We start from the raw sequence: 13,245 nt of genomic DNA, 5'->3' as shown, positions 1-13,245 counted from the left end.
CAACAGGCCACGCCCCCTGTCTGCGACTTCAGGCAATCAATGATAATTATATCGTGTGAGAAGTCGCCTTCTTTTCCTGTGTTTTTTTTAAAAATTATAATTATATTATTGTGCAATTTAAAAAAAGATGTTGCACAGTTAAGAATTTCACTATGAGGAAATATAGAGCTCTCTGTATAATTCTCTCTACAAATAAATCATTTTTATTTTTTATACAAATTAATAAAATAAAATTAAATAAAAATAAAGCTCAGAGCTGCTTCAGAGAGTCTGCTTCACCCCAAATCTCCATCTAGATCACTAGCACTAGATCACTAGCACTGTACTGCGTGTGTATTATTTTAGAAACACAGTGATCTATGTTTCATAATATTCATAAATATTATTATATATTAATATTAATGATTATTATAATAATGAAACATGTATTGTGTAATAATTGTGTAGTTGTTACTGATGTTGTGTTTGTGTTTTATTGCATTGTTGTTTATTATGTTATTGTTGCTGTATTTTTACATTTTTCACAGGTTTAGTGCTTAGCCTGAGAGTGTGTGTGCTGAGGTTTAAACAAGTACAAACACACACACACACACACACACACACACTGCTTACTGAGCAGTTCTATATTTTAAACCTGTCAAGTGCATTTTGCTGACCAGCTGCTGAGTCCACTTTTTGTGCATTGTGTGTGTGTGTGTGTGTGTTACAGGAGGACAATGTAAGATATTTAACCTGCAAGCCAAATGCAGCACCTGATAAATGAAGATCCTCATCATCCAGTGACGTGAAGGTGTGATGTGACTCAGTATTTAGGACAGAAATCTTACATTTTCTCCAATGTCATTAGAACTGATGAAATCTCTCTCTCTCTCTCTCTCTCTCTCTCACTCACTCACTCACTCACTCACACACACACACACACACACACTTAAAATTACCTTCACTGTACTTGTGGAATAAATGATAGTCATTACTGTATAACATGGCCTCTAAATGAGATGCAGAATAATAATGTGTAAGTTTACAGAGTTGAGAGAGAAGCTTTTAATTAAACCATGAACATACATAAACATTAATATACATTTGATCATAGACAGACTGATAAATACACTAAGGTTCTTCTCCAAACTGTTTCCACAAAGGTTGAAGGAATTTAGTAACTGGATAGTTACTCCAACTGTCCTAGAAACATTAAGCTCAGTGTGGTTATGGACACAGGACGCTTTAAGAGTTCACTTCTACAGGTAACCGCATCACTACAGTCGTGTCATCCACAGTCTTGATTATATTGGTGCGTCTGTCTGTGGTGGTGCAGTCACTGGTGTAGAATGAGTAGAGGAGTGGTGAGAGAACACAGCCCTGTGGTACTCCTGAGCTGATTGTGCTGGGGTATAAAAACTTCACTTCCTTCCTGTAGGAAAGTAGGTGACCCCCTGGCTGTGTTAGAGAACATGTTAAGATGAAGGAGATCAGACTGCTTTTGTGTGTGTAGGCAAAATCACATGTCAGGTATAAACCAGGCTGCATGGCAGGGAGATCCATCACACCACACTGGCGTGGAGATCCATCACACCACACTGGTAGGGAGATCCATCACACCACACTGGCGTGGAGATCCATCACACCACACTGGTAGGGAGATCCATCACACCACACTGGCGTGGAGATCCATCACACCACACTGGTAGGGAGATCCATCACACCACACTGGCGTGGAGATCCATCACACCACACTGGTAGGGAGATCCATCACACCACACTGGCGTGGAGATCCATCACACCACACTGGCGTGGAGATCTATCACACCATGCTCTCATGGAGATCCATCACACCACACTGGTAGGGAGATCCATCACACCACACTGGTAGGGAGATCCATCACACCACACTGGCGTGGAGATCCATCACACCACACTGGCGTGGAGATCTATCACACCATGCTCTCATGGAGATCCATCACACCACACTGGCAGGGAGATGTATCACACCACACTGGCAGTTTGAACAAAAGCTTTGTTTTAAAGGGCAAAGGACCTCGGAGGTCTTCATATTAGAACAAGTCAATAAACCCCCAGGCCTCCACGTATGGCCACAGCGAGAGCATGGTGACGTCATCGTGCATGCAGTGTGTGGCGTGGCGTACGTAACATTGCGGGCGCGTTCACGTCTTCTCTGTCGCTGCTGCGTGCGCGCCCCCGGGTGGCTGTCGCGTGGTGCTTGGTCGTTGAGGGAAGAATCAGGCCGAGAGGTTCACTGCAGGATTTATTATTTTTTTACAACATTTTACATGTTTTATTGAGTTATCCGCCATTCTGCGGCTCAGACCGAAGCCGAGCGGAGAGGAGAGGAGCAGGAGTGAGGGTAGAGACACACAAAAGAGGGACTTTTTTGTGGTTTAAGTTAAAGAGCACGTTCAAGTTGGGGGAAAGGAGGACTGGAGACATGGCCACTCAGGTGGAGACTCTCCTGCACACCACCACCAACACCACCCCGCTCCTGCACGAGGAGGACCTCCAGCTGCCCGCCGGACACGGAGCGCTCACCCCGGAGCCGAGCTCGAAGCAGGCCGGGGAGGAGAGCAGCCTGCAGGAGAACGTGGAGGAGAAGAAGGAGTTCAGAGAGGCGCCTCCGCCCAAAGTCAACCCGTGGACCAAGAAGCTCAACTCGGTGACGGTGAACGGACAGACCGCTCCCGGTGAGCTGCCCGAACACTTCTCTCTGTTCTCCGGATAAATATACTAAAACACGCTGCGGTGGTGTTAGTGCTGCTGAGGGAGTGTTTATCAAGCAGCTGTCACTGCTCCGCTAGCATGCTAACTCCGCTAACACCTAAACACACAGCTAACGCTAGCACGATGCCTATTAATCTGTCCACATGTTAGCATTCTGTTCTGACTGACCATCACTAGCTAACCGGCTGTTCTTATTCAGGTTGCAGTAGCATTGTGTGTGTGTGTGTGTGTGTGTGTGTGTGAGAGAGAGAGAGAAAAAACCTGCGGTAAATGTGTATAAATGGTCATTATAATGCCACGCGTGCTTGCTAGCGAACCGCCTCTTTGTAGGTCAGCGTAACATTCTTACTTAAAGTTCAATTTCTGTTGGATTTCTATTTTACTCTCACTTTTCTGAGGTGTTTTGTCCTAAACGCCCCTTTTAAAATCACGTTATCTAGCGTGCTGGCTAGCTATGTATTGCTAGTGGATGCTAACTGCTAATTCAGTCACCCTGGCCTGTCTCGTGCTGTGTTAACAATGGCGGACGGGCCGACACACATGCTAACTCAGCTAAACTACACACAGGATAATGCATGCTTAATCCGCTAAAACACACGCTTGTTTTATAAAGGTCATATATTTTCCCCACTGAGTAGTTTATTGTGTGTTTCCATGAGCACGTTAATTTTTCAGAGTTTGTAGAAGCCCCGAGGCTAATCAGAGTGATTAGCGGTGTAGAAGTACCCGGATGAACTCCACGTGTTTCTCGGCTGATTTGGGAGCAGAGTTATTCCAGAAAAGTCGCCTTCTTTTGCAGAAATATTTATTTTGTCAAATGTGTATTTAGCTTCATATCAAGTTTGGGGCATTATTAGTTTGGTAAGATAAACAGTTTTAAAAGACAAATCTAGTACCAACTGATTAGCCTGTAGCTTTAGCCTGACGTGTTCATGTGTTTTATATCCTTTAGCACGAGCGGGTTTGTAGCTTTACTGTACAGTGGTGTGTGTGTGTGTGAGAGAGAGTTATAACGCTGGAAGTGAATTAAACACGGCTGTATTTGTAAAATTGTCAAGTTAATGCTGATCTCGTGTCCTCCTGTACAGATACGAGAGAGTGAGTGTTTCAGCCACGTGACCGAAAAATCCTCAAGTTTAGGGATGATGACACTTCAGCTTTAACACTGTGTGTGTGTGTTTACTCTATTCTCTGCGCTGATCTTTGCTCAGTTAAACATCTGCCAAACACACAGATATTAATAATAATTTGCTCAGTAATCTGGAAAATTTGTGCTGAACACATTTCATACAGTTATGTGGTATTACTGATGAGATCTGGATATATAACACATCTATAACATCAGCTGTGACACTAGTGCAGCTGAACATGACAGGTTTAGATGAATGCACTTGCTCTAATACTTTATTGTTGCTGTACTCGTTGATGAGTTGTTTATGCAACACTGATGGAAGGAGTCTCCAGTGTCAGCACTATGTGTGCGTTTGATGTGGTGAAGGAGTCTCCCGTGTCAGCTGTGTGTATGTGTGTATGATGTGTGTAAGGACTCTCGAGTGTCAATGCTGTGTATCTGTGTGTGTGTATCAGTCAGGGGTGAAGCTGGAGCTTGAAGTTCTCCACATCTTCAGGACAGAGGAGTTTACACTTCTTTGTGGTTTTGTGTATTATTGCTAATGGAGGAGTTCATTATAACAATTATTAATCTGATATTTAAAGTGTGTGTGGTGACAGCACTGACCCCAGAACTGGTTTAACATCTCCACTCCAAAGTGATGTGGTGATCAGCATCATGTCTTCACACACACAGTCACTGAAGTGTGTGTGTGTGTGTGTGTCACATGCTCACGTGTCTATATAAACAAGATAAAAAATGCAGAAAAGTCTCAGTTTGTTGTGATGTGGACATGCACCATAATGGCCATTTATATCTGCTGTTAATGTCACGTACACAGAATGCTGCCACACGTATCGGTCACTGTGTATTTAATCCTCATGTATAGATAAAGTATGCAGTGAGTGTGAACAGTACTGATGTGTGCTCATAGACCTTCACCTTTACAGTGATCCATCACCTTTACAGTGAACCTCACACCTGTCTGCCCACACATCACACACAGCTGATCATCCACCAGCCTCTGGAATAATGTGTGTGGGAGGGGGTGAGAGAGAGAGAGAGAGAGAGAGAGAGAGGGAGAGAGATATTAGTTGAAGCATCCGCCCTGTTCCTCTTTATCTGAGTGTGTGTATGGGCCGGGCAGATCTGGTGTTCACTGATGTGTGTGTGTGTGTGTGTGTGTGCATGTTGCAGTGCTAATCACTCTGTAGGTGGTGTAAGAAGAGAGAATAAATGAATGCATTATGCTGCGATGTGAATTGATCGTATTAATAGGTACTGCCTCTACACAATACATTCAAATAAATCTCAGTGATGTTTTTAACCCTCATCACTGAGCAGTGAGATTACTGAGTCCCGAGGAACACCTGTGTTAACTAAACTCCAGAGAGAAGTCTGTTGTGAACGCATGCACACACACACACACGCACACACACACACACTTTTTATTTGAGTGTTTTTATTTCTCCATCACTGAGAGGTGGAGGCGTTGTGTTTTCAGGTCTATTCACAGTTCTTGTTAATGTGATGATTCACAAGAACAAGCCTTTAAATGTTTGAGGATTTATAAGGGATCATTATGACCAGCAGATGAAATGATTAGATTTTGTAATTGATCTGACCTGGGTCAAGGTCACAGCAAGGTCAAATGTCTGACATGGTGTTGTAGTGTATTTAAATAGTTTTACAGAAACACACATTAGTTACAATAGAGATGTGATTTCTGTCCACACCACAGAGTTCACTGGGTTAGTAATCATCACACAAACACACACACTTATATACTGAGCGACACCAGAACATTGTTACACACCAACACTGAGCTAATCTTCAGAATAACTGCAGTGACGTAATAATACTCTTACACTCGACCTCTAAAGTATTATTTTCTTTCTTTCTCCCAATTCTTTATTAACTCTTACAGATTTTTAAATATTAATATTACTCTGTAGTCACATGACTTCCAAGGAGAGATCATATGATAAACGCTCGTGTTTCATACTGATTAGCTGTATTAGTGATTAGTTCTCATTAACCTCAGCAGTGGTCAGAAAGCTGCGCAAACATGATGCATCAAAATATTTAACTGGTGTGTGTTAAGAGTTTTAAGCATTTATGATGTGTTTGTATTTTCAGAGCAAACTGGACCAGCAAAAGTGGTGAGAGCAGGAAACCCCCGGTCCAGGAGAGGAGGAAAGGTGACACACACACACACACACCTCTACATTCATGGCTGTGTAAGTGTCATCAGAAGTCTTGTGTAATTTTGTTCAAAATGACCTTCAGTCAGTCCATGGCACTTGTGTGATGTTACTGTTTGTGTTTAATGAGCATGGCTGAAATATGTGCATTAAAGTAATTGTGTGTTTGTGTGTGTAAGGTTGGAGATTTTGGCGATGCCACTAACTGGCCGACACCCGGCGAAATTGCCACCAAGGAAGTGCAGGTCAGTCTCAATAGGAAGTGAAGAACAACATATGTAAAGTGCACACAGTGTGGCCTTTGTATTATTACACATACATTAGTGTTTACACACACACACACACACACACACACACACACTATAGTAAACTCCCTAGCTCACAGAACAGAAACAAATAATAAAATTAAAGATTTATTAGAAGCTCCTTTACCTATTGCGGATTTCTGTGGAATCAGAATTGAACAAATATTGCAGAAATGATGAATAGACGATAGGTGGAGCAGCCCGAATGCTATATTGACTCGTACAAACCAGTTTTCATCTAAAATCAGGGATAGACACTGACACTGACAGTGTACACTCTCATTAATTGCATGAGCTCACTGGGTCACGCCCTCTGACGATGAGGCATGCCCACTAAGACATTTCCTCTGGTGCTGTGATGATGCTTTATTAATAAAATGTGCCAGTTCCTAATCACTGCAGTGGAGAGATGCTGTAATATCATGTGAGGGAGATTATTTCCCTCTGACACCACAACACTTCAACACTTATACAAGAATGAAAGCATTACTGTCAGAGCTGCTGTTGTAGAAAACTGATCATCTGTCAATAAATCAGAGTGCAGAACTCAGCAGTAGAATGGTGTAAATGTTAACATGCCACTGTGTGTGTGAGGCTTTAATATCACAGAATTGTACAAGACTACAAGTGTGAAACTGATGATGGCTAATGTCGGTGTGATTTCATTGTGTGTTTTTGTTCAGGGGTGTAAGAAGGCCTCAGTAAAAAAGGAGTCTAAAGAGAAGAGGGACAGTGAGGAGACTAAAGAGAACCAGAAGACCAAATCAGATGATTCAGGAGAGGAGAAGAACAGAGAGGAAGATGCGCACAAAAACAGCGCTCACAGGAAGAAAGGTGAGTGTGTTTGAGATGGAGAGTGTGTAGATAAGAGCAGGACCATGTCACTATAACCAGACTGAGGTTGTGGAGCTGCACCATCACCTTGTTCAGAACCACATGCAGAAATAATACTCTACTACGTCTCCTCCTTCTTCATTTCCTTTCTCTTGTTCTCAGAGAAAAAAGTGCATAGAGTTTAACTCCTTACTTAGGTTGTTGGAGTATGTTTATTGTTGAAGTGTGTAGTATTTTCTGTTGTGCAGCATTGTGTGTCTTAAGGGTTTAGGGCTGTAAGAGTTGGATTAGATCCAGCTCCGATTTCTGGACTTTGGTCTGAAAATTATTTTCATGTACTTTTCCTTCTTCTGCGTCGTCTTCTACTTATTATTATTATTATTATTATTATTAATATTAATAAAATGGAAAGCTATTGAAACCAGACATTTTGTTGTACTTTTTCTCTCTTTAAGCAGGAAATAAACATAAGTGGGTTCCTCTGATGATTGAGGTGAAGTCTGAGGGACCACGAGAGCGCTCGGCCTCCAGAAACAACGCGCGACAGGGGGAAACTCCCAGAATGCACACCAACAACAGGAATGATCTCAGAGGTAAGACCTCATGATTATCTGCATTGGTTTAGGGGATGATGTGTGTGTTTGTTCTAGTAGTATGAAGGTGTGGTACGTAATACTAACTGAAATACTGACGTGTGTGTGATGAATAGACTGGCACAGTGGGAAATACGAGCGTGAGCAGTTCAGAGACGATCATGATGAGGTTTCGAGTGTGAAGAGTGAGGGAGCACCGTTCAGAGGAGGGTTCCGCGGACGAGGAAGAGGGCGGGGACGAGGACGAGGACGGGGACGGGGAGGACGAGGTCTGTGCATGTGTTAGACATTTTATAACACACACACACACACATGACTGATGTGAGCTATATATTCAGTAAAGTGTGCAGTGGTACCTCGGTCCTTGACTACCTCCGTGTTCGAATTTTCGGTATTCGATTTGAATTTTCAAGTCAATTTGACCTCGGTGTACAAAAATATTTTCGGTGTACGATTCGACCATCAGGAACGCCGGTTCTTGTTTCATACAGGATTGCAATGAATATCGAACAACGAATTTTCATTTAAGGGGGGCTCAGCCCCAATGAGGGTATAATAGTAAAAAAAAATAAATAAATAAAATAAAGGTGTGACTAACAGGGTAGGATGGGAAACTTATTGCATAGGTGTATATAACATTTGAGTACTGAACTAGCCGAATACGAGTCTTCCTGATCACACACTCACACACACTCACACACACTCTCACACACTCACACACACACTCGCACACACGTCCTCTGATCCTCACTCTGCGATGCCGTGGTCTGTGGATTGAAGAACGCACTGAAAGACGTAAAAAAAAGGGGACTGAGGAGATCACCAATTTGTGTAGAGTTTATGGAGAATGTTAAAGCCCCCCTAAAAATGGCCTAGCGACCCCCATGCCGCACACACTTTCCATGCGGCGTACCCTGGAGTAGACAATAGAGATGAAGCAGTTTACCTGGGTCATCTGTTCTGAAAGCATCATCTGTGAGTGCTTGTGTTAGAACCCCACAATATCTTTTGTGGTATAATTTCAGTAGCCATGTCTCAGAAAAAGGGGAAATCAGGCATCAATGTTGCCGAGAGGAAAGTTGAGATCAACCACCTAGTTGAAACAGATTAATTCGTTTTACATTATTTCCTTTGGGGAAAAATAATTCGGTTTTCGACCAAATCAGTGTTCGAACATCAAGGTACCACTGTGTAATAAATGCAGCCGGTGAGAGTTGAGGCTGTGGTTTAAGGTCTTGGTCTCCCTCTGGTCCCCTGTAGGTCACTATGATTATCAGTACAGCTACAAATATGAGGGGAAGGACGGTGTGCTTGACCCCAAATATACACAGTCAGTGACCTATTACTATGACAGCATGAGCAGCACTGAGCTGTACAGCGTGGACCAGGACCTGCTCAAAGAGTACATCAAGAGACAGATGTGAGTACACACTACACACCCTGTGTATTCTACACACTGTTATGTACTCATGTAGCGTGTTACATGGATGTAGTGTCGGTTACGTATACTATAGTGTGTTTTATTGTTACTAAGTAACAGGTAAACCTAACGTATGTAGCATAAACGTGCCAAACTAAATTTATGAAGCAACATTTGTCTAAATAAACATGTGCATACACACAGTGAGTACTACTTCAGCGTGGAGAATCTGGAGCGGGACTTTTTTCTCCGGAGGAAAATGGATGAAAACGGTTTCCTGCCTGTAGCCCTGATCGCTAGCTTCCACCGTGTTCAAGCTCTCACCACTGACGTCCACCTCATTACAGAGGTAAACACTGACCCACCTTCAGGATAGCGATGTACACTTTCATCTCAGACAACAATATCTATTCTACCCTGAGCTCTGACATGAGTGTTATATGTTTATAACTCAGTAATGTGGTTAAATAGAGAGCAGCAGACACACAGTGAAGTGTAATGTTTATGTAAAAGCTTTTTTGTCTTGTGTGTGTTTTCAGGCTCTAAAAGACAGTAAGGAGGTCGAGATTATTGACATGAAGATTCGATGTAAAGAGGAACCAGAGAAATGGCCTCTTCCTGGATTAACTCTTCTTGAACACACACACACAGACTTCTCACAGCTCATACACTGTCCCGAGTTCATCCCCCGCAACACGGCCGATACACCTCACACAGGTACCTTGTGCCCCTAGCTCTTACACCTCACTTACTGTCTACTGCCCCATTTCCAGTGCCATTATTAAAGTAGTGTGTAACTCGCTGACCTGAGTCATAAGGTGTTTGTGTGTGTGCGTCTGTGTGTGCAGGTTCTCCTCGTGTGCCATCTACAGCTGAGCAGAAGCTGGAGGAAGTGTGTAACCTGAAGACGATGCCGAAGGGTTTATCAGCGAGTCTCCCTGATCTCGAATCAGAGTGCTGGATAGAAGTGAAGAAACGGCCACGCCCCTCACCGGCCAGACCAAAAGTATGTACACGCCCACACAGAACACTCTGTGGTGGTGCACCACATGGTGTTCATGATTCTTTAGTGTAGAATATAGAGAGCAGAGTGTTTTCTTTATCACAGGGTTTAAATGTAAAACCAGGAAACAGACCATATTTGTATTACAAGCATACACTACCATACAATCTATCCAGCCTATAGCGACCCCTGAAGGACATTCTGACCCTTTCTTTTGGTCTTTCAGAAGCTAGAGGACCCTCGGAGTGCCCTTTCTGCAGGGGACCAAGATGAGCCAGAGGAACTGGACTTCTTGTTTGATGAGGAGATGGAGGCGATGGATGGCCGGCGGAACACCTTCACTGAGTGGACGGACGACGAGTCAGACGGAGAGATTGATGACCATGATGTCAACAAGATCCTGATTGTGACACAGACGCCACCGTACCTGCGCAAACACCCCGGGGGCGACCGGACCGGCAACCACGTCTCCCGCTCCAAACTTACCAACGAGCTCGTTAAGGTCATTAACGATGGTCTGTACTACTATGAACAGGACCTCTGGCACGACACGTATGAACCAGAGTACGCCACCATCAAGGTAATCAACATCATCATCATCATCATCATCATAATAAAGCTACATATTAACCTGTAGCATTATCCTGAGATATCATCCTCACTGTGCTGTAGAAGATCTCCCTTCTGTTTAAAAAAAAAAACCGTTTTGTAGAACAGGTGTGAGTGCTGGAACATCATCCAGACATACATTTACATTAGTGTGTGTGTGTGTGTGCACATTTGCATGCTCTTAGGGCCTTTAGTGTTGTTGTTCTGGATGTGGCAGGACCCTGCTCTCTGTGCTTTGTGCAGCTGTTCATTGTGTGTGTGTGTGTGTGTTATAAAGATGACCCCACCCCCTGTTGGAGACAGAGTTTAGTTTCGAGGGGGAAATGGACATGCACACACTTAGGGTGGGATTTGATTTGAAAAGATTATGGATTTTCGTGATGTTTGTAGACCTGCATCCTGTTTGGTGCACTAATTTGGTCATTTGAATTTGTGGTCAGTGAATGTGTGTGGCTGTGTCTACAGTTATTGTATAAGGTCTTATTTGCTTGTGTGTATATACAGCAAGAAGTGGAGAACTTTAAGAAGGTTCACCTAATCAGCCGTGAGCAGTTTGATTGTTTGACCCCTGAACCCCCTATTGACCCCAACCAGGAAGTGCCGCCCTGCCCGCCCCGCCCACAACACAGTAAGTCACGTTCTCATTATGACCTTCTGTTGTGTGACCAAGCTGTGTGTGTGTGTGATTTAAGCCATCTGTGTATTTCTTGTAGTTCCTACAGATGACCTGGCCAATAAACTCTTTGGTGCTCCTGAGCGTTCCATGATGGCGCGCTCTCTCCCTACCGCTGTGCCTGATTCGCCAGGATACAGAGCACCACATACACCTCACACACCTCGCACACCCCGCTGCAAGCACAACACACACACACCTCGCTTTTATCCTGTCATCAAAGAGGGCCGGCCTGTGGATGCCAAGGTACACACATACACACGTACACACACAGAGACCATGATGTGTGATGAGATGTGTAGCGTTTGGGATTTGTGGGGGGAGCTATAAACACTGTAGAACACTGATGATCACTCAGAATGGCATGTTGTCAGTGTTGCTAACAGAATGGCTAATGCTAGATTTTTATGTGATCAGATTTGTCATCAGAAGTAGTCTCTCTCCTTACACCTCCATGACAAAATGTGTTTCAGACACCACGTAAAAGGAAGACGCGTCATAGCTCAAACCCACCAATGGAGTGTCACGTTGGCTGGGTGATGGACTCACGAGAACATCGGTCACGCACTGCGTCTGTCAGGTAACAGACAGACACACACACACACAGTAAACTATAGTAAAGTGTGACCACATTATTATGAGGTGTTATGTTCATGTTGTGTCAGTTCTGCTACCATCAGCTTATTACAGAGTCTGTAGAGATTCAGCCCAGTTTCAGATGTGTTTAACACCCTCTGTGCTTAACTCTGTGTGTGTGTGTGTGCGCGTGCATGTAGCTCTAATGCAAGTCCCTCTGAAGGCACAGCAGCACTGGGGAACATTGGCTGCACTCCTCAGTCTCTTCCCAAATTCCAGCATCCATCACACGAGCTGCTGAAGGAGAACGGCTTCACACAGCATGTCTACCACAAGTACAGGCGACGTTGTCTCAATGGTACACACACACACCTTTTATTTAATATCCTGCATATCCTGAACACCTTTCTGATTATTAGAACCAAAGTGTGCAAGATACACAAACAGCAGAAAAACATTGTCTCTCAATCTCCCTGTCTCTCTCTCTCTGTCTCTCTGTCTGTCTGTCTCTGTCAGAGCGTAAGCGTTTGGGGATTGGTCAGTCTCAGGAGATGAACACACTCTTCCGTTTCTGGTCGTTCTTCCTGCGTGATCACTTTAACAGGAAGATGTATGAGGAGTTCAGGCAGCTGGGAGTCGAGGACGCCAAGGAGGGTTACAGGTACAGAGACTCCGCCCACTCACTGTTCCACTCAATGTGTATTTTAACATTTTTCAGAAACATTAGTATCAAGAAAGTTTACAAGGACTTATTACTTATTAATAAGGACTTATTACAAGCAGACCTGGACAGAGATGCCTGTACTAATAAGTGTGTGTGTGTGTGTCAGGTACGGCTTGGAGTGTCTGTTCCGGTATTACAGCTATGGATTGGAGAGAAAGTTCAGACCTGAAATCTTCAAAGACTTCCAGGAGGAAACCATAAAAGATTATGAAGCAGGTAGGGGGGACACACACATTTAGTACAACTACAACTGAAACAAGTTATGTGATTTAAGATGGTTTTGGGGTGTGTGTGTGTGTAGGTCAGCTGTATGGTCTGGAGAAGTTCTGGGCTTTTCTTAAATACTCTAAAGCTAAGACTCTGGAGATTGACTCCAAACTGCAGGAGCATTTGCGCAACTTCAGACGCTTGGAGGACTTCAGAGTCGACGTAAGTAAGGGGTAGGGTGGGAGTTTAGGAC

At 43.7% G+C, this 13,245-nt stretch overlaps 1 protein-coding gene across 4 annotated transcripts in view; it reads left to right on the top strand.

Annotated features, from left to right (window-relative positions):
• Positions 1 to 2,187: 2,187 nt before the first annotated feature.
• Positions 2,188 to 13,245, top strand: part of larp1 (La ribonucleoprotein 1, translational regulator) — a 13,173-nt gene continuing 2,115 nt past the window's right edge. The window contains exons 1-18 of one of the 4 annotated variants that reach the window (XM_058414942.1): positions 2,188 to 2,696; positions 5,984 to 6,045; positions 6,228 to 6,293; positions 7,037 to 7,187; positions 7,643 to 7,780; positions 7,897 to 8,049; positions 9,041 to 9,200; positions 9,405 to 9,549; positions 9,740 to 9,917; positions 10,049 to 10,206; positions 10,430 to 10,783; positions 11,317 to 11,440; positions 11,526 to 11,731; positions 11,959 to 12,065; positions 12,262 to 12,419; positions 12,578 to 12,722; positions 12,892 to 13,001; positions 13,087 to 13,214. In XM_058414942.1, coding sequence (XP_058270925.1) covers positions 2,444 to 2,696; positions 5,984 to 6,045; positions 6,228 to 6,293; positions 7,037 to 7,187; positions 7,643 to 7,780; positions 7,897 to 8,049; positions 9,041 to 9,200; positions 9,405 to 9,549; positions 9,740 to 9,917; positions 10,049 to 10,206; positions 10,430 to 10,783; positions 11,317 to 11,440; positions 11,526 to 11,731; positions 11,959 to 12,065; positions 12,262 to 12,419; positions 12,578 to 12,722; positions 12,892 to 13,001; positions 13,087 to 13,214 — 2,796 coding nt within the window. In that variant the 5' untranslated portion in view covers positions 2,188 to 2,443. Of the gene's footprint in view, positions 2,697 to 5,983; positions 6,085 to 6,227; positions 6,294 to 7,036; positions 7,188 to 7,642; positions 7,781 to 7,896; positions 8,050 to 9,040; positions 9,201 to 9,404; positions 9,550 to 9,739; positions 9,918 to 10,048; positions 10,207 to 10,429; positions 10,784 to 11,316; positions 11,441 to 11,525; positions 11,732 to 11,958; positions 12,066 to 12,261; positions 12,420 to 12,577; positions 12,723 to 12,891; positions 13,002 to 13,086; positions 13,215 to 13,245 lie in introns of all 4 variants that reach the window. The other 3 variants (XM_058414941.1, XM_058414940.1, XM_058414944.1) reach the window with 3 other exon arrangements.

The sequence above is a fragment of the Hemibagrus wyckioides genome, linkage group LG18 (assembly GCF_019097595.1).
Source record: "Hemibagrus wyckioides isolate EC202008001 linkage group LG18, SWU_Hwy_1.0, whole genome shotgun sequence".
NCBI lineage: Eukaryota > Metazoa > Chordata > Actinopteri > Siluriformes > Bagridae > Hemibagrus > Hemibagrus wyckioides.
This window is presented reverse-complemented; position numbering and strand designations above follow the sequence as displayed.